At 39.2% G+C, this 26,318-nt stretch overlaps 1 protein-coding gene and 1 long non-coding RNA gene across 2 annotated transcripts in view; one reads left to right on the top strand and one right to left on the bottom strand.

The window, feature by feature from the left end:
- The window catches only part of COL4A4 (collagen type IV alpha 4 chain), a 77,235-nt gene that overhangs the window by 28,215 nt on the left and 22,702 nt on the right, over nucleotides 1-26,318 (top strand). Inside the window, exons 12-31 of the mRNA XM_075098774.1 lie at nucleotides 447-482; nucleotides 652-693; nucleotides 1,726-1,806; nucleotides 2,997-3,050; nucleotides 4,264-4,323; nucleotides 5,000-5,044; nucleotides 6,020-6,073; nucleotides 10,676-10,745; nucleotides 12,255-12,359; nucleotides 12,944-13,108; nucleotides 13,669-13,761; nucleotides 14,097-14,260; nucleotides 17,962-18,034; nucleotides 19,333-19,439; nucleotides 19,891-20,074; nucleotides 20,845-20,913; nucleotides 21,954-22,058; nucleotides 22,584-22,802; nucleotides 23,724-23,885; nucleotides 24,544-24,714. Of these exons, the coding sequence (XP_074954875.1) occupies nucleotides 447-482; nucleotides 652-693; nucleotides 1,726-1,806; nucleotides 2,997-3,050; nucleotides 4,264-4,323; nucleotides 5,000-5,044; nucleotides 6,020-6,073; nucleotides 10,676-10,745; nucleotides 12,255-12,359; nucleotides 12,944-13,108; nucleotides 13,669-13,761; nucleotides 14,097-14,260; nucleotides 17,962-18,034; nucleotides 19,333-19,439; nucleotides 19,891-20,074; nucleotides 20,845-20,913; nucleotides 21,954-22,058; nucleotides 22,584-22,802; nucleotides 23,724-23,885; nucleotides 24,544-24,714 (2,059 nt within the window). The remainder of the gene's footprint in view (nucleotides 1-446; nucleotides 483-651; nucleotides 694-1,725; nucleotides 1,807-2,996; nucleotides 3,051-4,263; nucleotides 4,324-4,999; nucleotides 5,045-6,019; nucleotides 6,074-10,675; nucleotides 10,746-12,254; nucleotides 12,360-12,943; nucleotides 13,109-13,668; nucleotides 13,762-14,096; nucleotides 14,261-17,961; nucleotides 18,035-19,332; nucleotides 19,440-19,890; nucleotides 20,075-20,844; nucleotides 20,914-21,953; nucleotides 22,059-22,583; nucleotides 22,803-23,723; nucleotides 23,886-24,543; nucleotides 24,715-26,318) is intronic.
- Nucleotides 1,707-26,318, bottom strand: part of LOC142059752 (uncharacterized) — a 74,189-nt gene continuing 49,577 nt past the window's right edge. Inside the window, exons 5-7 of the long non-coding RNA XR_012661508.1 lie at nucleotides 7,870-7,992; nucleotides 3,224-3,297; nucleotides 1,707-1,788 (exon numbers count right to left, since the gene is read on the bottom strand). This is a non-coding gene — a long non-coding RNA (uncharacterized LOC142059752). The remainder of the gene's footprint in view (nucleotides 1,789-3,223; nucleotides 3,298-7,869; nucleotides 7,993-26,318) is intronic.

Below are 26,318 nucleotides of genomic sequence, written 5' to 3'. Positions count from 1 at the left end.
TTTGGGGATATGAATAAATTCTGGTCTACCAATTTTAGAACTTGTCTTAATGTGAATCAAAGCCTAGAAATAATTTTTGAGGCAGATGATTAAAAGAGATTTTTGCCTTACTTTATGAGTTTGGAAGTTCAGAAATTGGAGCATATGTTGTTCCTTCCCATGCCTGGGTGAACACATTTCTTCCTGGCAGTCTGCGGTCATGGAGGAATGCTGCTAGTGCTCTCTCCTTACATCCTTTCCCCAAGGCCACCTTGTGGGAGACAGGAAAGTGGGAAGCCAGAGTTCAACCCTCCTGAAAGTGATCAGGTGAAGTAAAATGCACTTTAGGATAGGTGCATCCCACAAAGAAATTCTGCCTCTAGGTGCTACTGGCAAGAGGGGGGTAATTTTCAAAGCAAACTGTCTCTAACTCAGACATATTAACTTGTCTTCGTTCTCTTTTAAAGGGTATTCCAGGTTACCCTGGATTGCCAGGTGAACAGGTAGGCAATGACTTCCTGAAGTTGTTAGTGAAATAATAGCGTAATTTATACAAATATTTGAAATGTCCCTTATGATTATTTGTTACCAAGGTTTTCAAAGGAGTTATTTGATTAAACTGTAATGTCAGCATTTTCTGATTATCTTCAAACTGTACATTTTGTCAATTAGGGAAATCCAGGTATTGGAGTGGACGGACAAAAGGGGGAGCCGGTAAGAAAAAATATTATTAAATACATTATTGCTTTAGAATTAGAAGTATAATAGAGTCTTGTTGGGTTCCCTGGAACCCATTAGTTTGTGGCTGTGTGCTCCTATGAATCATGTTAGAATGGAAGGAGAAGTTAGTGAATCAATTAATTCTGTGCAGAAGTGATTCCTTCAGTGAGCTGCATGCAGGAATCAAACATATTCTGGAGATTTTTAAAAGCAACAATCATTATGTTAGTTAGCATTTACAGAGCAATTTCCTTCTGTACCAATGCTGCCTAAATAATCACAACAGTACCCTTCAGTAACAGTGGCTGTACCAGATCAGTCACTGCATTTCATCACTTGCTATGTTCAGCAACAGATGCCAAGGAAAGGGTGTAAGAAAAGGACAAGCACATAATCTCCACCTATTAGCGTACTTAGGACTTAGAGAACCAATGTGGAATGTTTAATTTTTCTTCTACGAATTTGTCCAGTCACTTCTAAGAATTCATGCAAGTTTCTAACATGCACATCTTCCCATAGCAAATAAATAATTTAATCTTTATATTCACAAAGACTTGTGCTCAAAGGCTTTGGTGTGGAGCATGAGAGACAATGTACAGACAAGAGATTTGACAATCTTGTAACTATATCCGCAGCAGACTCAGAGCAGGAGACATGAGTACTGAGTTCTCGTTTATTTCCTTAGCCATAACATTATTTTTAATGACTGAGGAGAATAGGAGAGAATTAAGATCATCAACCTGGCTTATCTGTAAGCATCTCTACCATCTTCCCTGATGTCAGTACAAACCGTGATTTATCTACAGGTATTAGTACGTGTTCAATGAGTACAGAAATACGTACTGCTGTAGTAGATGGTAGAAAGGCTTACAGATCTCACTACAAACCTATATGTATCTACAGGTATTAGTACATGTTCAAGAAGTACAGAAATATGTAGTGCTGTAGTACAACAGGGAAACATGAATTTCACTGAAACACTGCGTGGAACAGAATGTCTCTCTGCTGTTGCTTTGGCTTCCACAGGGCGATGTTGGACTTCCTGGGCCACCTGGGTCACCACTGTTAGTTGGACCTCCTGGAGCTCAGCTGTTCAAAGGAGAAAAGGTGTTAATTTGTCTTCATATTTAACTGTGGTGAACATGGCAAGTACAGTCCTGTGATGTAATTTTTGCAAGGACGGCATGAGACAAATCTTTCTTTCTGTAATAAACCTTCAGCTTCAGCAGAAATCCTGTTGTTCAGCACCCTTCCCTACAGGCTTTCAGGAGAGGAGAGCCCATGTGTACTTTAGCTCATGTCCTTGAGGGAAGACTGTCTTGATGCAGAAAGGAGATACTGCCCTTGCTTTAGTTTTCTTCACTTTTTTGTCATTAGCAAATAATTTTTCAGGCAGCTCAGATAAAGTTGGTCAGTCTGCTGTTGAATCTCTTGTGGCTTTTCACTAACACTTTGATTTGTCAGATCTTTGGCAATTACTCTCTGAGATTTCTTCAACGTAATGTTTTGAACTATCAACCATAACCCTTCCTAGGGTGCTCTTTTAATATGAACATTAAGTGTGATTTTGTTGTCTATTGTTAATGCACGTTCCTGTTATTTACTGCTTCAATATCACACCTACTGTAGCCACAGTTGAGTACCTTAAAATATTAGAATGTTTGTTTAAAAAGAACAGAAGTTACAAAAATTGCATTATGGAGCCCTATATTGGGGTGTCTATCTCCTCAAGCCTGACTTGCTTGAATACTAAATGCAATCAACAGATTTCACGTATTGGATCTTAGGCTTTGATTATGCAAATGGTTGCCATGTATGAGGAAGAGGGAAAGGACCAAAAGAACTTACATAAACTCCCCACGTCACTGCAAAGTGTGACATATGCTGCTGTGCAACACCCAACATGATCAAGACCATTCAGATTGGGGCTGTGCAGAAAAATGTGGATTTATGCATGTGAGTGCTTGCATCAAACTAAATGGACCACCAAACAAAAAGAACTACGGTCGTGCGTGTTTGTAGGAACAAAGCCTCAATTAGCAGGTCCCTGCAAGTGAAAAATTACATCTATCTCACTCCACAGTCATGCTGGTTTGACAGTGTTAACAGAAATAAAAATCAGTACCTAAGTATTTTTCTTGGTTTTGTTCTGCCTAGTACACCTAGAGGAACAGACCCACTGCATAAGAAAATACTATTTAATAGTTGCAATTCAGAACAGGACTTAAAAAACGTTAAACAGCACATTGGCATGTCCTGTATATTAATATACACAAAAACTTTCCTTGTATACTTAGGGCCAAAAAGGAGTACCTGGGGTAACAGGATACAGAGGGCCACGTGGACCCAAAGTAAGTGATGTGATTTTTTTAAAAATGATTCTGGCAATGTCCTTTAAAGCACAAGGTGATGGAAGAAATAACAGCATTTGTGCTGTGAAATTTAATCACCACCTAAATCAGTGTGAAAGCAAAAATATTTCAAAACCCTTTGGAAAACCTTTCTGAGCCTGTTATATACATACCTATTGAATGTTGCCTAGTAGCAAAAGGTCAGTGTTGTTTCCAGTTGGGCTGTTGACAATGTAACAGACTGGGGCTGTGAAGAAAATGGAAGCACAGATTATTTTTTCTCAAGAGGAGAAGTAGAGAAGATCTGCTTGTGTTATTAATGGGGCATGATGCTTTTTTCCCTAAGTACGATAAGGAAAGACTTTAATTTCACATTACGGATATCCTCAAGAGTAGAGAAGGCAGACCCACCTGTTTGGAGAAAGAGTTGCTCTTTGCTATGTGTTCTACATTTTCTTTTCTCTCTGTCAGCATGATTAATTTAAACATTGGTGTCCCAATAAGGAGTTCCTGGATGCTAAGCAGAACCAGCCACAAGAAAGATTCTGGAGTCTTTATTGCTGATAGATTTGGAGGAGGAAGATCCACAGGCAAGAAGCTACCAGATCTCAGAAATACAGAATATAATTGGGGACAAAAGAATGAGTCTAGTTTATGTTAAAGACTTATTCAGCTCTGTAGCCAGAAGAGAAGAAACAAGAAGCCTGAACATCACATTTCTAGGTCTAGCACTTTTTCAGAAATTCATTTTCCGTCATAAAAGGACCAACATTACTTAGCACTGGAAAAGGAGACAAAACCCATCTTTTTATATCAGATTTACTTTGAAAAAGATGGGCTTTATATGCTTGCTCTAATACTAGCTGTCCATGTAGATAATAGTACACTTGTTAGTTATAAGCAGGAACTGAGAAATTGACTGATGCCGTCCAAAAGAAGCCCAGAGCTTTGGAAAAAAAAAAAAGCCATTAAAAAATGAAACTGGTGAAAGCACATTAAGCTTGGAGAAGAGACCACAGAAGCTGAATAACCGCAGCTACGCAGGCACTGCTACTGGTGCTGTATGAAGTAAGCCCCAGTGACTGAGACTAGCAAGTGAAACAAGATCTATTAACGTAATATATATAAAACTTAATAAACATGCACAAAAAATAAAATTTGTGGCAATCTTCACTGAGCATCTTTTTTAAACAAAGTATTTTGAATGCTGCAGGGTATGCTTGGGAGAGGAGAAAAGGGTGAAAAAGGCACTCCTGGATTCCCTGGATTGCAGGTAAGGAAGTTGCAGAATAAATTACTTCACAAATTCACTACAATTAGGTTCATAATATCTTTGACAGTTTAAATTTGCATTTCCAAGGAAGATTTTAAGGATTTTTTAAACTACTCTGACATACTTTCCTGCCCTGGGATTTACCCTGTCTCAGACTTAAACATAAGCTCATACAGACCTTTAGTCCTTGGAGAGAAAGTGAATCTGTAGGGTTTTCTAAATATTTAGAGCTGCACAAAGCTGCTCTGGAGTAGCACAGTGCTAACACAGCAATTTGAATGTATTCTGTACATGCCAATGGCAGTTTTTTTCAGCAGCTTGTGCTGGATTTGCATAACAGCATTCGCATGGAGCAATGTGTCCACTACTGTGCTTGGTGCAATATGATAAAAAAAAATTAAGCAAAGACCTGTCTGGTTTACTTTGGTCTACAGTTCAAATTCATGTCCATCTCATATAAATTATTTGCAAAAGCTTTGCAAAGTTTTTGGGAAATACCCCAAATAATAATTATCTAAGGAATATTAACTGCTCAGCAATTCTGAATAATAATAATATTGGGAAATATCCCAAGTAATAATTATCTAAGGAACATTAACTGCTCAGCAATTCTGAATAGGTGTCGCTTTGAATAAGCTTTTACTGTTTTAGTTCACATTCTACTTGCTTTTATCAGGGAAATCCTGGTTCTTATGGACCTGCAGGTTTTCCTGGAATGAAGGTAAGAAGACATAAAGTATAAGCAGCTCCCTGAACAGTGGGATCAGTGAGATCTGATTTTCTGTGGATTTGTGCAGATTTGGAATTTCCACATACTTGACAGCTCAAACTGCATTCCTTCCTTTCTCTCCTGCGAACTGTTGCCACAGAAGTTGTATGAACTCTTTGTCTTTGAATTTCTGCCATTCTCTGAAATTTGGCTGAAATTGGCTAATGGGATCTGAAGTCGCAAGCAGAAGGAAAAGCCAGTGGGATGTGCATATAGCATGACAGAAAAGTTATGCAGCACGTTAACTTTGTTTGCCATGGTGACATTGTTTGTGTAATTTTGTGTTATATGCATGCTTAGTTCATGCTTCTGGCTCAAGAAATTTCAGTTTTGCTCTTAAGTGTGCTAAATGTTAGTTATGAACTTACAACATCTTACTGGAGAAAAGAACAACAGATGTGGGTATATATATCGTACCCTTTTTTCTATCTCCTCTCCCCAGCTCATTTTCAAATCTAGTGAAGTCAATGATCACGATTTTCATAAATCACATTAATGAACAGAACATCTGGAGTTATGTTCCACGTGACTTTTATCTGCAAAATTACTTTTGGCTTTGTTTTTCACCACTGCCTACCTAAAGATTTTGAATACTGGTTGGATGAGTGTATTAAGCAGACAGTCTGTTAGAGTCTGCTGGTATGTATTCCAGCTAGTTCTGTGCCTCAGCTACACTGAACCCACTGACCACTATCTAAATAACCTGGCAATACATGCTGTGGGGTTTTTTTAACAGAAGATTCCATGAAACATACAATCGCTTGTACAAGCCCAGTAAATTTTCTGAAACAAACTGCGAATGTTATTACAACATGACAGTATTGTATGACTTCCTTACTGGTTTTTGTTCAGTTCAGATTACTGAACAGTTAATTATATTAATGTCTTAACAGGTTAATCAAATTATATTTATGTGATCCTTTCCAGGGGGAAACAGGATTTGCTGGTTTTCCAGGACAACCTGGGTATCCAGGCATACAGGTAAAAAAACCCAATACACATATATGTGCACACACATGCTCCCCCCTGTATAAATGCTAATGATTCCTCCCAAATGTACCTGCTTATCAGACCATTTCCTTTCATACAGTTGTAATTACTTTTAAGATTTACTGTTTTCATGATAGTCATAGTCACTCACCACCATGGTAGTAAATAACAGTGTGATTAAACATTCCTGCTTGGCGTATATGAGAGTTGGAATTCTATTTTGCATGCCATAGGAACTTGTTAATCCCAATTGCCAATAGCTACCTTTAATCTGCCAGTATAGCTGTCTAATCGATGAATTGTATTACTTTGCAAGTTATTCAAGGTTAAGCTGCATTCCCCAGAGAGGTGTGCTAGGTAAAGGAACCTGCTATTTAGGTAACAGTACAATCATATAAACTTTGGTCTATGAACATATGATAATTGGCACAAATTAGGTTGCAAAATTTTATTCAGATGGGCTTGTTTGCATCACTTACCAAAACTCTTTGCATGTGTTCAACCTGTTCACATAAGTAGCTTTTCCAAGATGCTTACCAGAATGGAAATTGGACTCCTTCACACCAGCTTTGTTTAAACATTTCCTACTTTTGCTCACTTAGGTGACACTAGCCATTTTTTATTTTACAATACATGCTGCTTTCCATTAGGGATTAGACATGTAGGTGTCACATCCAGGGAACTAAGCAGTAAAAGAGGAGAATATTCATCTGAAAAGCATGGAAGAGGTGCTTAATACAATTTCAGAAGACCCAGGTGCCAGTCTTATGACATTTCAGGATATAAATTTATGGAATTTTCTTCTGCAGGCTGCAGAGCAATGATCATATTGTAATTATGACTACTGAATCATATTCTAATTCTGACTAACAAAAAAAACCTGAATGACAGGAACTATTATATTTTCTGTGGAATCTACAATGCTAAAGCACATTCAGAATGAAAGACCAGTTCTGGATTCTACTCTAGAAGGAGTAAAGCAGCAGTGAGTCTAGCCAGGGGGAAGGTCTAGAGAGTCACTGGGATAGGGTCCAAGTGGTCAGCAGTGTATGAGCAAGAGAAGTGAAATGTTGCAACAAAGAAAGTGGGTGACAGGACCATCAGCAGAGACAGCAAGGTTGGAAAAGCTCATTATCTAAGTTATTACCACAGTACAGCGGACAAAAACAATATTGCAGAGATTGTGGCACTGATGAACTTGGCTCTAAATATTCTGAAATACAAAAGTCAAGAGTGTTTATTTCCCTCTGAAATAGTCTTTTTGGAAAGCTGCGTATAAAACAGTAACTTTTCTTAAAGTTTTCTTAAAGCACGATTAGTTGCACCTGTGAAATCAGAGGAATGACACTCGAGATTTGAGTAAGAATCACCTCTGTTGATTGGAACACACTCTACATAATCTCTGATGACAAAACATACAGGTTTTCAAGAAGCAGGTTTACAAATGAGAAATGACAAACACATGGAGTAAATAACTAAAGTACAATCAAAACGTCTGGTTTAGTCACAGGCTGGCTTCTTTCCAAGTTAGGACTTCCAGGGGAGTGCTAGATCAGCTTCTTCCCCCAAGATTTCATTTATGTAGTCATGCTTGGGGTAAAAAAAATGGCCCATAGATGTTCATTTTTCTCCCGTTTGCTCATTATCAGCTTCACAACAATGTGGGATCACTCAGATACTAATTAGACAGAAATATTGCATATCTTATTTAAACAGAAAAATCATTACAGTCCATTACTCAAAAATAGAATTGAACCTTAAGCATTCTATTGTTAAAAAGCACTCACCCCGATGTGTGTATTGTTTCTGTTGGGGGCATCATTAACAAACTTGAGACAAGACATTGTATAGACAGAACAGTCTTCAATCTCCATTGATTAGCCCACAGCCTGAGAAGCCATCAATTAACACTACAAACAGTAAGCAAAAAATCACTAATTGTTGGTAGATCATGCTAGGGAAAAGTTTGAATGCCTGCAATAATGATTTGGAAAGATGAGATTACAGTTGCTAATGCATGGAGTAAAAGGAAATTAATCAAGTGTAGACATAACTTTAAAAATCAGGTTAACTCATACCGATAAGCAAAATTCAGAATGATTGCACAGATGCTGTAGTTTTGCTTGGGAAACAGTTGGATAGATCTGATTATACCTGAGAAGTGCAGATCTATCTAGACTGCATCAGCTGTTCATCTGACCTCATCAGGTGTTGCTTATGATCTGCTAAAAATCACATAAACTGGGGGAACAAGAGTATGATTAAAAACCCTCCTGAGAATAGCCTATCCTCACATGGATTTTCTGAAATAAATACATTCAAAGAGAATCTAAAATGCATTCAGATTTAAAAGAAAGAGACTCAGAAAAAAAACTGTTGCATTCAAAGCAGATTTCATCTTTAAAAAATGTTAACTGTTGCTTAAAGCAAAGAATGGGCTTCAAGGAATTGTTGGTATACCTGTTGATCCCTAAGTCTGGACACTGGCAACACAGTGTGGATCTTGAACATAAGCCAGCAACATGCCCTTGCTGCAAAGGCAGCTAATGATATCCTGGGCTGCATTAGGAAAAGTACTGCCAGCAGGCCGAGGGTGGTGATCCTTGCCCTCTACTCAGCACTGGTCTCCATCCTTGTAGATATTGGAAAGCTGTGTGGACATGGTCCTGGGCAACAGGCTCTAGGTGGTCCTGCTTGAGCCTGGCAGTTGGACATGATGACCTTTAGAGGTCCCTTCTAACATCAACCATTCCATGATAAATATGAAAAAACACAGAATACCTTCTTCAGGCAAAATACAAGGGAGGATATGAGTCATGTTGAAATCACTGAGACCATTTGTCTCTGCTGCTAATGGAATGAGGCTCATTAAAATAATGAATGGTCTTTACAGGCAGTGCAAAATGTTCTTGGCCATTAACATTATATAAAGCTATAGAAACTTACAGAACAAATACAGTGTTTGATGCTTAATAGGGATATCAGTGAAACTGATGAGTGACTATAAGCTTTCATTTTAAGAACACTCCAGGTCACAGAATACAGTAGAGATACGCTTCTGGTAGACATTTTTGGCATTTTTATTTTTTTTTAAATAAACTGTTGGCAAGTTGATTCTCCTGAAATTTTTATGGGAAGAGAAAACAGTCAACAAAATAATCCAAACATATATATGCCACTATGTAGGAGTATACCAACAGTGAAAAGACAGAAAGTATGAAGCTGCCATCAAGAAAGGGTCATAAGACTTAGCAGCCTAAAGACAGAGATTTTCAGAGACCACCACTGGAATTTGTCACTTAAGGAGGTACCAAGAACTGAAATTTTTGACCTTGGCTCACCAATTCTTCAGTTCTTTCTTGTGTTCTGATTGTGTCATTTTAAAATCAGCATGAAAGTCATATAAGACTTGAGCCATATCCATCTATTGTACAAATCTTTGATACCTTTGTCATCATTACGTTCATTTTAAATCTCAAAATACTTTTTCAGTTTATCAGAGGAGGAAAAATGCTAGGTTTATTTTTTCTTTCCTGCCACACGGAAGATTCTTCTATGTTGTTAGGGAAGACTAATCTACATTCCTGTTTAAAAGTAGCCAAAGACAACACAATGATGTAATTTCATTCTGCAAGATACAGTAAAAGGAAAAAGGCCAATCAAAAGGCCAAAGGTCAAGAGGACAGCAGTTAGTGACAGCTCCAGAACTGTTTAAATATTATAGAGATACCAGTTTATAAAAAAGCCCAGAAAAAGACATGGACTCCTTGTTTTAACTTGTGTAAGAATGGGTATCCAGTTTTGTGGCCCCAGTTCATCTTGTCTGTGTCCTAAAAGTCCCTGAACTCCAGTCCCAGGAATGCAACCTCACTACTCAGTTCCCACATTCACATTCTTGTTTTCTCAGTTCCCATTTCCTGCAGAGAGCAGGGTTGATTCCTAATCTACAAAGCAAAAAGTCTAACACAATTTGCCACATAAAAGAATTCCCTTAAGTCCACTTCACTTGCAATTCTAAATATCAAAATCCAAGCTAATTTAGAAATCCTCCAAGCAGAAGTGATTTTCTTTGCCATTAGTAGGCACTTTTATGCTTCCCTGATGCAGATGTTTTAAACTTCTTATAAGAGCTTTGAGTACCTCTTACCATCAATAATATCTGTCAGACTGTGAAACCTCTTCTCTTAATGCTTATCTGTCACCATAGAAGTAATTTCCAAATTCTGATTTAGAATTTTAAGGCAAGTAATTACAGCTTGGTTGTTAAATCAAAACATCTCAATTAAATGGCTACTGATTTACTGTAATTGATTTGTCTTTAAATTAATTAAATCAAATACATCAGTCACAAGCTCTGAAGAGTCAAATAGATAAGTGCAGTAGGTATATTACTGTTTAGTCACTGGTATACTGGAAGATAATGATTATATTAAAACTTTTTGCCTGGTTTTAAAAGCTATGAAGTGTCAATATCAAGTTCCCCAGGTGATAAGTGTCACATCCTTATATGCCCCATTGTTGAAATTTTCAGTTACATGCTAGCACGCTGCGTATTTGTATCTATTAGTAAAATTCATTGTTGGACTTTTACAGGGGGATCCAGGAGAAAAAGGGCCCCCAGGTCCTCCTGGAGCTGTTGGAACTCCACTGCTTCCTGTAAAAGGTTATAACTAGTTTTAATTAGTCTTCCTGCTGTTTAAAGTGTGTAGGACCTATTTTGTGAAGGTGTGGGAAGGTGATTGCTAGGGATTCATGGGCCAGGATCCTAAAACATTATCCTCCTAGTAGCCACATGCTGTGTTTGGTTGTGTCACACTGATCTTACCAGAATTACATTAAATATACAAGTTTCAAATTAAATGTTTGCTTGAAAGATCTTTACACATACAGCCACAGCTAGATCTGCAGGACTATCCTAGGATTGGACTTAAGCATACTTAAGAAAAAGCTATGAAAAATAAGCCCATCCTGGATAATAGATGGCAAATAAGAAACCTGGCCTTCCCATTGTAATTTAGCATTCCTATTTTCAGAATTGCCAAAACACACAGATTTTAGACTATGATTAAGCTTCCTATTGCATAGCAGAGGTGAAATCCTGGAACTAGTAATCCCAACAGAATACCCATCCACTTTATCATCTTCCTAACTAACCCTCAGGCTGGGTTTTTATGTCCCAGCTCCCTTTATCCCCATCTTCGTTACCTGATTAGTGAAAAGCTGGGTGGAAGTTCTTATTTCATAGCAGGGGCCTGTGGGGAACAGCCAAGCCTGCTGCCTGGGAGGGATTTGCTTTGGCATCTAACACTTGGGGAACCTGTACTGTAACAACATTTTAACAGAGAATATAAAATAAATTGTGTTTCTAGTGCAGAAAATGCTGCTTGTGGGCACAGAAGGAAGTTACAACACAACCCCAGTTCAGCAGAGCCTTCCCATTAGATTGGGGCCTCATCCAAAAATCAATTAAATCTGTTTTACAGATCTAATTGTGTTTCCAGGCCATGCCACAAAAGACTTAACCCCATGCTTAATATCTCAAGTAATATTTAAAGTTAATCATGTGCACGGTGTGTGAGTGGATACATTCTTCAGAGAAAGAGGCCTTTAGCAGAATTGTTTGAGAACAGAACTACTACCAATATTTTGTTTTTCCAATTTAATGAAGCCCTTTATATCTGATTCAGGTTTCCTTTATCAGTCCGTAATTGCAATTTTAAAATTTAAGCATTATAGCAATTTTGAAAATATGTTTTTTAAAATATGGATAATTTCAACTAGAATGATTCTGAAATTACCTCCCTGTGTGCGCTGCCAAATGTGCATAACATGAGATGCACATTTATTTTAAATGCTACATATATTTATTTTGGGCAAACACTTCTTCCAGCATTCTGAAATATGTAGCACAAGGATACTACTCTGAGTGATGAAGAGTTAAAACTGTGCCCACCAAATGGGCAGGAATCCGTAGAAAAGTAACCAAATCCTCCCACCTTAAAATTAAATTGTTACACATTTTAAAATCTTTCATAAAGACAAAAGAAGTTACTGTATTTTACTTATGTGTAGTTCCCAAATTATAATTTTGGTTGCAGTTTGATTTAGATTTAGATTTAAGCTGTCAATTGCATAAGGTGTTTAGTTCACAATTTTTTATAATTCTGTGTAGGTCCACAAGGAGATCCTGGATTTCCAGGTCCTGCAGGTGATATGGGGTCAGTTGGACCAGTTGGTCCTGCCGGCCTGCTCGGAAGACCAGGAGATGATGGAACAAGTAAGAGAAGCAGGGGATAAAATGTGAATTCTATACCAGTAGGAGAGAAAGCAGCTAAAACTGTTCTTTGTCTTGCTTGATGCAAGTCACCAACAGTAAGGATTTGAGCTCTACAGAGAGTTCATTAAAAATACTAGCTCAGCACTTAGTGGTCAAAAATGAACCCAAATAATCCAAATAGAACATTAGGAACTGCTAGAAAGGAAGAGAAGACAGCAGAATGCACTGTAAATCCATGGTATGCCTATATCTGGAGTGCTGTGCTCAAAAACTCTATTCTCCATCTCAAAGAGATAAAAAGGAAGGTGATGAGGATGACTTTGCTCTGTGTAAGGAACTAGAATAACTGGGATGTCAGGAAAAGAGACAATGAGGGAGGAGGAGAAGAAGGAGTAAGAAGGTCTAAAGCAGAAGCCTCTTTTCCTGGGAATCCTGGAAAACCTAAAGATTCAGATTTAAGTCTTTGTTATGTAGAAGCTCTTCTTCAGGACAGTTCATGAATGGTCTGTAATTTCCTGCTTGATATCTTGTGGTACTCGTTACTGTGAAGCTGTACGGACCAAATACCATTATTTTCTTTGTAGGTCTGCCTGGCCTGCCAGGAGTAGGTGGGGCACCAGGACCTCAAGGTTTTCAAGGTGACCCTGGTTTTCCTGGAACAGGTGAATCAATCCCAGGAAGACCTGGATTTCCTGGACCACCAGGCCTACCAGGGCAGCCAGGAAGACAAGGCTTACCTGGACTACCCAGTAGGTTCAACAGCAATTTATATGGCGAGAATATCATTCTGCCTATTACTAGATTCATTGCTTTTGTTGGGCCTACAAAAACCATAGAAGTGAAAAGTGCATTTTGACAGATATATCAAACTTTACATGTGATGCGGAAAACGTTTTTCCCATTAGTTGTCAATCAGTGAGATATCAAGATTTTCATAGTTTTCTGGGTGATTTAAACCCACAAAGTAACGTACATTAAAAACATCCCTAAAAATTTATCACCTGAAGTTAAAAACACAGCAAACTGGGGAGGAAACCGAAATCATCATCCTTTAGCAAAGAAACAAGAGTTGTGAAGTTCTACAGTGGAAAAAGGAAGTAGTGGCGACAAAAAAACTATGTGTCAACATCAACTTTAGCCAGACTGACTCTTGTAGTATGATCTATAAGCAACGACTTGTAAAGCATTTCACAAGATCTCTAGGTCTTCACATGATGGTAACAGGATAAGGGAGAGGAGAACATGTGACCTAAGCTGTGGAAACAATCAACCTGATTTATACTAGCTGTACAATTTGGTTTTTTCAAAGGTGTAATCTGTGCTGACAGAGGGATCCCTGGAGAACCTGGAGCAAAAGGTCAGATAGGCCTTCCAGGAAGAAAAGGTGAAAAAGGAGAAAAAGGTAAATATGCCTGGATAGCACAAATTTGAATATGAGACCTTTGTCAGATGTGTCAGACCTAAATTTGCAAGACATTTATGGTAAATTGGAGGATAAGGCCCATCAGAGTGTGGAGTTAAATGGCTTGTTGCCACTGGGGCTTCTAAACCAGAGGTCATGTCAGTGCAGCGGTTATTCAGCACTGTAAAGAGAGACTGACACACTTCACTCCTTTGAAGGCCATAATGAGATAAAATGGTCTGTGCACTACTAACAGAGAAAAGAAAAAGGGTAGTGTTATTTTTTGTGTACTAATTTTGCAACTGTTTCAATGTAATTTTGACACATTCACGTAGGAAATCAAGGCCTCTGCTCATGTAGTGCTGGTCCTCCTGGTGCCCGTGGTATGCAAGGACCTCCAGGTACTCAAGGAAGGAAAGGACAAATGGGATACCCTGGAAGACATGGAGAAAAAGGTGACCCAGGCTTATCTGGTGCAATGGGATCACCAGGCCTCCCTGTGAGTAGTTTTCGTAAGCTTCAGTAAATAAATAACATCAAGTTACCACTTATGCAGGAGGCATTTAAGCAGAGTGGTGGAGGAACTGCCTTGAAAAACTATCTGAAAGCTTTATCAACTTTTCTTATCACAGTCTTGTTGGAGGAGGCATTTTATTAGCTTCTATCTGATTTCTCTTGTAGCAGTGGGCAGAGTTTTACACTGAGGGACAGAATCCCATGCTGTGTTTGTGTGGTGGGCTGGAGGCTTAGGAAAGCCAGTAAATGTTCATCTTGTTTTGTTTTGACTTGTTTTTACTTTTAGTTTTGAATACGCATTGCTTTTCTTGAAAAAAATGTAGATGCACAAATTGCTTCACTGCAGATGATTTTTCAGTTATTTCAAGGGAAAGCATTTCCAGCAAAATCTTGTCAAGGCAAAGAATTGCATGACGTCAGCAGGTCAAGATGGATTTTATGTCAACATCGACCTGGGGGCAGGCAGGGTCTGAAGAAAAAGGAAAGGAACCCTTGATTTGATTCAGGCATTTCAAGTAATTTTCTTTATAATTTTTTTAGAAATTAATTTTAAAACCTAGTTTATTTGATATGCTTAAATTTATTTTATGAGGCAGTTTGAACATAATGTAGAGTCTCATTCCCACAGACTCTGAAAGGCATTGCTATTTTTTAGTGTTTATCCCTTTACTGTTCCATAGTACTTCATAATCTCCCATTTTCAGTCACTACTCAGCTGAAGTTTGTTCTCCACAAGGATCATCCACTATAGGCAATGCCTTATCTCTCCATGACATACATATTGGCAATGAAGCTGAAATGGAATAAAAATTTTGCCCTTGATGTAGTAGTTGTTAGAAAGAAAAACTCCTATAATCATCAAAATAAAGAGTTTTCATTTGCTTGAATAGCTTCCTTGCAATGTAACAATTTCATTTCAAGTTCCTCAAGAGCAAAAACTGAATGAACTTTTTGGCAATAAAGATTCTGAGTACTAAAATCATTTGACATCAGCATACAATGTTCATTTTTCCCTAAGATCAGTTCATTCCACTGTTAACAAATCTGACATCCAGATTTTCATGGAAAAACCCTACAAAGATTTTTGAAGGCAGGATGATTTATTGGACTTACTGTGATTTTCTTCCACTTGTTCTGGTCTGGCATGTGGACTGTACATCTAGGATGCTGCGTACAAAAATTATGTCAAATAGAGGGTTTTTTTAATATAATTTCTTGTGTGTGTGAGCAATTTCTTTGAAAATATAGGTAGATATGTGTGTCTTTATGACTGTTCCATTATGGGGCTTTATGTTTGGGGTTTTTGAGGTTTTGTTTTGTTTTAGTAGCAGAACTCTTTTTCACATGAGGAGTTGCTTGAAAGTTCCGTTCCAGGGATCGATATTAGGCCCAATGTTATTCAGCATCTTCATAAGTGATCTGGATAACGGGATCAAGTGTAGCCTGATGAAGTTTGCAGATGACACCAAATTGAGCAGGGAAGTAGACACTCCAGAAGGGAGGTCTGCTCTGCAGGGAGATCTGGATACGCTGGAAGAGTGGGCCAACAAGAACCTTATGAAGGTCAACAAGGAGAAGTGTAAGGTCTTGCACCTGGGAAAACATAATCTGGGAGTGCAGCACAGACTGGGATCCACCTGGCTGGAGAGCAACTCTGTGGAAAGGGACCTGGGGGTCCTGGTGGACAGGAAGCTCAACATGAGCGAACAGTGTGCTGCTGCGGCCAAGAAGGCCAACAGGATGATGGGTTGCATCAAAAAGGGCATCGCCAGCAGAGAGAAAGAAGTCATTATCCTGCTCTACTCAGCGCTTGTCAGGCCACGCCTGGAGTACTGTGTACAGTTCTGGTCCCCGCTATACAAAAAAAGATGTGGATGGGCTGGAAGGGGTCCAGAGAAGGGCCACCAAGATGATCAGAGGACTGGGAAGCTGCCATATGAGGACAGGCTGGGAGACCTGGGTTTGTTCAGCCTTGAGAAAAGGAGGCTCAGAGGGGATCTCATCACCATGTACCAGTACTTAAGGGGTAGCTACAAAGATGATGGAGACTCTCTTTTTGCAAGGGGTCACATGGAGAAGACAAGGGGGAACGGGCACAAGTTGCACTCAGGGAGATTCCAGTTGGACACCAGAGGAAAATTTTTCACAGTGAGAACAGTCAACCATTGGAATAATCTCCCCAGGGAAGTGGTTGACTTGGCCACCTTGGACACGTTTAAGATTCAGCTGGACAGGGTGCTGGGCCATCATGTCTAGATTGTGCTCTTCCTAGAAAAGGTTGGACTAGATGATCCCTGAGGTCCCTTCCAACCTGTGACTCTGTGATTATGTGCAAGTTTCCAGAACATTTTCTTTCAAAAGAAAAAAACCCAAAACAAAACCAATGTGAGACTGAAGAAAGAAGGTGGAGGGGCTCTGTCATTCTAGTTCCAATGGTTTCATTACAAGCTTTGCATTTGTTTCTATTTTTCTTTTCTTAAAATCCTATTACCTGAGTGCATTATGTGAGATTTCAATCTTCTTGTTACTTTTGAAAATACACTTTAGCCCTTGTGGTTCTGAAGTAAAGCTTGATGCCTTTTCCTGAACACTTTGATGTTCTTGGGGTACTTAAGTGAGAAATAAGGACAAGTAATCAGTTTGGAAAGAAATAATTCCCTTCAGTACAGAAGTGCTTTGATGTAATTGATTTCCTACATATATATATACTTTTTCAATATTTCTCCTCTCTTTTCTTCCCAAATATCTCATTTCACTTTTCAGACACTAATAACTGGTCACTGCCAACTTGAAGATCTAAACATTTTCACAAATAGTCACTGCTGGTTTCAGATACACCACATTTTTCAGAAGTCTCCTGCCTGTTTTACAATTGTCATCATTTACAATCACTTTATAAATTGTATTTTCTACACCTATTTCTGAAGGAAAGATTTTGAATAACAAAGGAAACTGGCTAAATAATACCCCAGTTTTTCAAACTTGGTGGCCTTTTACTTCTGTTTAAATTTCACGTGGTAAAATATATTTACCCACGTGTACTGTTGGACACAGACCCTCGCAAACCACATTCTGCTTGGAGAACTGAGAGCACAAACCAGCATAAAATATAGAAAGGTACTTCTTTTCCACTCTAAGCCTGTCAAATCATAGATTCTTCTGACAATACCAGGTACCTAACTAGACATAAATGAGACTTTTTATTGGCAGCTTTGTGGGCTTTCACTCAGCAAAAAAGCATCACTTACCTACTGACATGTTCACTTCTGGGAGGACAACCTCATCCAGAAGTCACCGTGCTCCAGAGATTCCCTTCCTGCGTAGCCTTGGTGGATTGTGGGTTGAAGTCTGCAGTGGAAAGAGTTTGTGAATTGTTTGCATCTTAATATTCATGCATTTATAGCCACAGCTGTATACAGACGTTGACCCAATTCTTCTAGCATTACAATTTCTTATAGTTGTGTATCTGCATTTGGTAGGGTCAGGCTGAAAAGGCCAGGTGCCATTCACACACCTCTTTATAGACGTCAAAAGATATAAGCGTTTCTTTTTGGCATGTTACTTTCATTGGTCTGATTCTGGGAAACAATGCAAGAGCAAGAGATGAATATCTAATTGTCCCCTCAATTCCCACATTGATTCATTGCTGCAGATAACTGACAAGTCTTTGTTTTTTCTGTCAAGGGGGCACCCGGTTCTGCTGGACAACATGGTGAAAAAGGAGAGAAGGGTGATCCAGGAAGAGTTAGAATAAAAGGTAAACACACATTTTATCATTAGCATTTTTGTTTCCTATATCATACCTAGGCAATAGTGTGAACCATATTCATCTACTCTTTATTAAAAAAGTCATAAGCTTAGTAAGTTACTTAAGCCTAGAGGTCATGCATATCCAAACTGTTTTCTTGGCGCCATCCCATTCATTTTCGTCTTGCTAAACACACAATCAACACAGTGTTTTGTTTGTTTTGGTTTTTTTTTACTCTATAGTTGAGCCATAAAGTTATTAATGCTAAAATCTACTTTTCATGTCATGTGATTGATAATCAGTCTTACAGAGGTCTGTATAGCAAAGACTAAGCAGAATACAATTATTGTGAAAGCTTGAAAAAATATTACTGTATAGAAGCCACCTCCTAAAGTGTCATATACCAGTATCCCAGCTGTTATCTCAAATTAAACCACCAACATCCTTCTTCAGAAAAACTCAAAGTCTCAATGGCTCTTCAGATCCCTGCTTCTATTTCTAAAAATTACTTTTGACCAGGCATCAAACAGAAACAATAGGCCACCAGTTGCACAACTGAAATTTTTGTAATTAAATAGATCAAAACATCTCCACAGTTATGGTTATGATTTGCAAAAGCAAAAGAAAGAGGACAACAAATTACAATAATCTGATGGAAAATCTTAGTTAGAAATGCTAAACTAATTATTCAGGCAAAAGATTGTCCATCTTATCGTTTGTGAAAAGTTAGCTTAGCTTTGCATGCCTGTGTTTGTTTACAGGTGTTGGAGCAGGGCAAAACATTTGCTGCTTATTTGCAGAGGATTTCTTGACACAGCAAAATGAATCTTTGGGTTAAAATAGTTTTATTGCCCTTTATGCAGAAATTACATTTTCATCAGTATCAATGCAAGAGAAATCTAGGGGTAAAAAAAAAATAAAAATAAAAACCTTTTGGGAATATCGATGCAAATATTCCTCATCATATGGCATTTCTATATCCTGATTTCACTGAAATCAAGAATAAAACTCTGACTGATTTCAATAGCAAAATATTTTCGCTTTGTATATAGCATGAACAAAAGCCACATTCTTGTGGTGCCTGTAAACACGTCTTTTACAGAGAGACCAAGTTGTTCCATGAGGTGTCCGAGTACATACTGCCTTCCTAAGCCTAAAATACCTTATTAAGGAAATGTGAATTCAAGAACTGGAAATTATCATACAGATATGATGAATGGTTACCCAGTGTCTACCTGAGCAGAAATAAAAAACCCCAAAACTTACTGCAAATATCATACTTCTTTTTTTTTTCAAATTGTTTTAAGGAATAAAAGGTAAAAGAGGTCCTACTGGGGTTCCAGGATTTCCAGGCCAAAGAGGTAATGATGGCAGAGACGGGGAACTAGGATTGCCTGGGGAAAAAGGAGCTGAGGTACATTTGACTTTCTCAGAATTTTTTCCATTTCAGTTAACAAATTGTCTTATGAAGGGGCTAGCTACTTAATAAAAAGTACCGTTTTATTCCAGATTCCTAACAGATTAAACACTTTTAGAATTTTATGTTAGCCTAGACCAAAACCCATCGTTTTTATCCATTGAAAAATTAATTCCTTGGAATTACTACTGTTTATTTTGGTATTCCTGTGTATAATCTTTGCATATACTGTGTGCCAATATTATGGGATCAGGAAGAAAAACCCCACAAAACTCTACCCTTTGTTCCTATTGCCTTTGAATATTTAAAACTACTAACATCATCCATGTAGTCACTTAGTTGTTGAAGAGTGCTTTCTCCAGATAATTCTCTAACATGGCTTTTGATAATCAAAGAGAGGAAAGAAATAAGGTCTTGTTATTTCTTATCAACAATTTCTTTCTTTTAGGGTAATTCTGTAGCACCACTGCCGGGTGATAAAGGATTCCCTGGGGTCCCAGGACTTCCTGGGGTAAAAGGACAGATGGGATTGCCTGGTTTGGGGTTTCCCGGCCCTCCAGGAGCAAGAGGTAGCCCTGGAGACATTGGTGATACTGGTAGTATTGGGCCACCTGGTCCAAAGGGCCAGAAAGGTAATTTTGAATGTTTACATTAAGAACCAAATAACAAAATACATGTTTGGTAGCATCCATTACAGTTTCATATGTATTATATACAGTATTATTCATTCACAGTGAAAATAAATTTTGGCAAGCTCAGTGGACATGTGAAATACGAGCACTGAAAGGTACCATACTGTCAGTATTTAGCAGCAGATGCTTGTGAGAATATGAATTGCTAGGGACCTTAAACCTGCAAAGTGCCACTTGAACACTCAGAGGAATTATTTTCTGGAGTGGAGAGTATTCCTGAGTGCAGGGATTTGCAAGGCAATGCTTTTTTGCTGAAGAGGCAGGAAAATACAACTCATGCTTAAGGCTTGGTCTTGGTTTTGGTTACAAAAAAATCCCTACCAAAATAAAAAAATCTACACTGATAGCAATATGCATGAACCAGAAATGTACGTAGATTTGAGATTAAAATATTATTTCTTACTACAGAGACTATTGTAAAGAGAAATGTCTGCAACAAGTAAATAAAATCTTTCTTTGCAGAATACAATTGTATTACAACCATTTGAATCATTACCAATATTCTATACAAAATAAGCATCATTAAAAATATATTTTAAGATTCTCCATCAAACCTTAAGTAATATGGAAGTAACAATGTGCATAAACAGTCCCTGCTCTTTACCGTTGCACATCCAGTTGGTTAATTCCACAGAAATGTTACAGTAAATGTTCAGACTCCATTTATTCTAAAATCAAATAGGCCATTTTCTTTCTCCCTCTTGTTTCAGGTGAGACTGTCTGCATTACATTACCATACCCTGGAAATCCAGGTCCCCCAGGTTTTAAAGGTGTTCAAGGTATGTTTACAGATGGGAAAATTTTTGTTTTAATTTAAATGGAGTTTTAAGTTGCTAATTAAAAAAAGAAGCTATCCTAAAAAGATACACTATTCTAGTTTTTCAACAGATATATCTCTCAAAATATAAAACTGCAAATACACAGGAATATACTCATCTGATAGAATCAAGGGCCTGACAGCTGCAGTTTGCATGATCAAAAGGCGTGCAGGCTGCCTCCATAGAAATGACTAAATGAAGGTAGCTTGAAACTCTGTCCTGCCTCAATTAAAATACATGAGAGAGTCTGTAAAATATGCAGATGGCTGGAGTCGGACAAGGCCCAGAATATGTACATCTGGATAACGGGGAAAAAAAGGTGTGAGAGGCCAAGATATGCTGCAAGTTTGTAATTTCTAAAACCATATTGCTCATGGCAAGTTGCAATTGAGCTACTTCAACTTGTTCAACTTAATTTAAATTCAAAGAATTCATCGAGGAACTGGCAAAATGTTGCCTGCAATCACCTCCAAAACCTTTGAAATACCCCAGAAAATCCTGATCCTGAAAATGGAGGTGCTGGATTTTCAAGCTGCTTAATATGGTATTACACAGCTCCCTGACACCAGTATTGTAGGTGGTAGCTAAAATTTATACAGACATGAAGAATATGGATTAGCATATTGAGCTTATCTACACCATTCCAGAGCATCATTATAGCGCAAGAGAATATAGGACTTTGAGTTAACACCTGTCGTTCACTAGGTTAATATTGATGTTCTGAAACATTAAAATGTTACAGGAGATTTTTTTTCTAATTTTCTCTGGTGATTTGCAGTCTCCTGTTTGTGGATTAGGGAACAAGTCCATTTAGAAAAACAGCAGCCATGCATTTGGTCATGACTTGGGTGGTGGCTCCCGCCTGAAGTGTTAGAAGCAGCTGAAATCCACTCGTCTTCAAAGTACATGAATTTGCATGGGATAGAGATGCATTACTGTTTCATTAGGCCACACATTTTAGAGCTCTGTCAGTTTTTTACGTATTTTCTTTCTGTTTCCAGGACCAAAGGGTTTAAAAGGACTCCCCGGTCATCCTGGACCAAATGGCTTTGATGGGCTAAAAGGTCATCGAGGCAGGCCAGGAGCAGGAATCCCTGGGCCAGAAGGTGAACTGTGCTTTTCTTAATCCAGGAGACCTGCTGGTCAAGCTTGTAACATATACATGCAGGGCAAGGTAGCTACCATGGTAGAATAGAATTGGAAGCACATTTCAACAAAAGCTAATGGAAGAGGAATCTTTACCAGTTTCCCTTTCTTTCCTCCAGCATTGCAGGCACTGCAATAACCTAAATTTCAGTGTCCAGAGAGGAAATATTCTCAGAAAATTGAGAATAATTAGTGTAATTTTAGCAAAGGGATTGAACAGGACAAGAATGACAGCACACAAGATAGATGCTGCCCCAAAGCAAACCACTGTCACTTCCCATGGGAATAATTACCTGCTTCAATTCTTGTGTATCATTAGCTGTAAATGAGAAACCTGAAACTTAATCTATTATGTTATTTTTCTTTGCAAAGTCATAATTCTGATTAAATTTGTATTACAATATTCCACAGTTTCTGGGGGGGAAAAAGACAAACAACCAACTTCTGAATTATGCCCTATCTGAATTTAAAAATCATATCAACAGGCTTTCGAGGTGAAGCTGGTGATCCTGGTGATGAAGGTGAAAGAGGATCTACAGTTGATGGTAAAACTGGCCCTCCAGGTCCACCTGGCATAGATGGTCAGAAAGGTGTTCCAGGTGATACCACATACGGTCCTCCAGGAATCCCAGGCAACAGGGGACTGCCAGGACCCCCTGGTGCACAAGGAGCAAGGGGTGATCCCGGCATTCCTGGGCTTCAAGGTATGAGCCAGTTTTTATGAAGTATTTTCATGTGTTCAAAGGAGACAATCTGAGCAAAGTTGGTACTGATTCAGATAAAACTTACTCTTACCTGGATCCATAATGGTGACTGTGAATGGTACGCCCTATTTTTACATTTACATTTTTACCATTAGGGTTGATCAGCCACTGAGATCTGCACTGCAGGAAGGGGAAGATGCCTCTACCCAGTCCAGGGAGTAACAGTGCAACTTCCTATTCTTACTCCTGTTAGTTGCTGCCTTGTGGCCCTCTGTGCTTAGGGCCTCCTGCGCTGCCACTCAGATAGTCACTCCTGCTTACTCAAATCTGAAAAGACTGGCAAAAGGTGGGAGAACACTCAGGGAGAGGGGAGTGAATTTCTTACCCCAGAGTTATACAATATAATAATCCTCAGTACCTTGGGCACTACGTTCCTCATTTCTGCACAGGAGTTTTGCTGGTTGCTGCAGATGTCTCCACAGTGCCACTTCCTTCCCACTTCACAGCAGATACTGCCGTTTGCTTTTATAGGTCTTTCTTTTGCCTGGCCCTAAGCAGACACACACCCCCTTCTGTGCAGTGAACACCTATAAAACTGACCCCAGTGTTGTGTAGCTGGTGCAGGCCAGTGAGCTCCTTCCATTCTGCTCCTACACATCAGAAACTACCTTTCTGTGCCATAAAGTCATCCTTGCCTATAGGTGAGAGTTGAATTTGTATTTGTTCCTTAAAGAAAGAAGATCTCCACAACAGCCAATTCTGAATTACAGAAAAGCATCAGTTTTCACAAACTATGCAAAAAGTAGAGAATAAGTAAGATATTACAATAACTGAACATGTACATTTCAAAATTGCAGTTAGGAATTCTGAGGGATGGTGAATAATGGAAGTAAAACATCTTATAATGTTTTTTGTTTCCAGGACAGCCTGGTACCCCAGGATTTCCAGGTGCCAAAGGTTTTAGAGGCCCAGAAGGTGATATAGGAGCACCAGGCTGTCCAGGCTTCCCTGGTTCACCATGTGACATGGGCTTACCAGGGCCACCAGGACGCAGAGGTGTCATGGGCCTGCCAGGACCTCAAGGTACACAACATCCATCAGGTTGCCTCGCAGCTCTAAGCTTTGCACATCTTTTCTATCAGATTTAATCACATGGTTTTTCTGGCTGGCATGACAAGTATTTTCATGGGGACTACTCGTTAGTGGGAGCATACATTTTGGTTTTGCACATTTCCTTAATCTCAAGGTATGTATAATGGGCATCACAGATGTTTCCCAACTTCCCTTCCCTTCCCATGCTGTTCCTTAGCTGGCCAAGTCACAGTGTGTTAACTGTGAAGTAGTAAATGGAAGAGTTATCCCATATTCTGTTGTCATGAGTAATTTAACTGAGCTCCTGTCATTACTGTGATACTTTTATCATCCTTATTCTTAAATGGAAGTGTTATTTAGGGAGAGCTAGGAGACATATATTTCAAAAGTATTTACAAATTACTAGGGATTTTTCGTAGGGCGCTTCTACTGATATGTCTCTCACTAAAGAAATACAATAAAACAATCATTCCAGGTGAAAATCTAGGCAGAGCCAGGACTCCAGCACGGTAGCAAAGTTTTCAAGTTATTTTGCCATGTTTGATGATATTCAAATTTTTACTAAAATCTATCACTTTCTACTTTTTAGATACAATTGCTGAACACATTTCCATAATTTACATGCATTGATTAAAGCTCTTTTTCTCAGGCTTACCAGGCTTTAAAGGTCAGAGGGGAGACAGGGGCCTAGCTGGGCTACCTGGAATCAAAGGTCTCAAAGGCTCTCCTGGCTCACAAGGTCCCCCAGGTCCTCCAGGCTCCCGAGGACTGCCAGGACATCCAGGAAATAAAGGATCACCTGGTTTCCCAGGACAAACAGGTATGTTGAACATCCTGCAAACCACCTCATCTATAACTTCCCTTGTAGAAAGAGCTGTTTCTACTGCTGTTAAAGCTAGGAAGTACTTTGCACCCTCTTCCCTTTCCAGCTTCGAGAATAAGACCCTCCAGCAGGGTAGAGGCAATAACAATAGCATCCTTTGTTCTTTGTCTTAGAATAAAACAAAGAGGTGGAAATAGTTTGATGCATTTTGGGGCATCCTGGTGCTTAGTTATTTTACAACACTGACATAATTTTCCATGGTGATAGAATCATAGAATGGTTTGGGTTGGAAGGGACCTTAAAGATCATCTAGTTCCAACTCCCCTGCCATGGGCAGGGACGCCTTCCACTAGACCAGGTTGCTCAAAGCCCCATCCAACCTGGCCTTGACTATTATTTCCTGACTATTTGTTGTTATAATATGATATAATAAGAACAATATACTTTTTGCTACATCCAGACTATCTCCTTTACTGATGCAGTCTGTGATTGTATGCTGATGAGTATTTGATTCTTGGAGAAGTAAGGAGTGGGGTCAGCACAACTGCTACCTTGGACTTCTGGAGGGCAGACTTTGGCCTGTTTAGGAGACTGGTTGACAAAGTCCCTTGCGGGGCAGTCCTGAAGGACAAGGGAACCAAGGAAGGCTGGACATTCTTCAAGAAGGAAATCTTAAAGGCGCAGGAGCAGGCTGTCCCCATGTGCCAAAAGACAAGCTGGTGGGGAAGAAGACTGACCTGGCTGAATAGAGAGCTTTGGCTGGAACTCAGGAAAAAAAGGAGAGTTTATGAACTTCCAAAGAAAGGGCAGGCAACTCAGGAGGACTACCAGGATGTCCTGAGGTTATGCAGGGAGAAAATTAGAAGGGCCAAAGCCCAAGTAGAACTTAACCTGGCTACTGCTGTAAAAGACAATAAAAAATGTTTCTATAAATACATAAGCAAAAAAAAGGTGGGCTAAGGAGAATCTCCATCCTTTATTGGATGTGGGGGGAAATATAGTGACAAAGGATGAGGAAAAGGCTGAGGAACTAAATGCCTTCTTTGCCTCAGTCTTTAATAGTAAGACCAGTTGTTCTCTGGGTACCCAGTCCCCTGAGCTGGAAGACAGGGATGGGGAGCAGAATGGAGCCCCCATAATCCAAGGGGAAATGGTTAGTGACCTGCTACTCCACTTAGACATGCACAGGTCTATGGGGCTGGATGGGATCCACCCAAGGATATGGGGGAAGCTGGTGGAAGTGCTCACTGAGCCACTTCCCATCATTTATCAGCAGTCCTGGCTAGCTGGGGAGGTCCCAGTTGACTGGAGGTTAGCAAATGTGACACCCATCTACAAGAAGGGCCAGAAGGAGGATCCAGGGAACTAGAGGCCTGTCACTCTGACCTTGGTGCCTGGGAAGGTTATGGAGTACATCTTGAGTGCCATCACATGGCACATATAGGACAACCAGGTGATCAGGCCCAGTCAGCGTGGGTTTAGGAAAGGCGGATCCTGCTTGACTAACCTGATCTTGTATGACAAGGTGACACACTTAGTAGATGAGGGAAAGCCTGTGGATGTTGTCTACCTAGACTTCAGTAAAGCCTTTGACACCATTT

Source organism: Phalacrocorax aristotelis, chromosome 7 (genome assembly GCF_949628215.1).
Source record: "Phalacrocorax aristotelis chromosome 7, bGulAri2.1, whole genome shotgun sequence".
Classification (NCBI taxonomy): domain Eukaryota; kingdom Metazoa; phylum Chordata; class Aves; order Suliformes; family Phalacrocoracidae; genus Phalacrocorax; species Phalacrocorax aristotelis.
The sequence above is the reverse complement of the archived record's forward strand: the minus strand, read 5'-3'. Positions and strand labels throughout refer to the sequence as shown.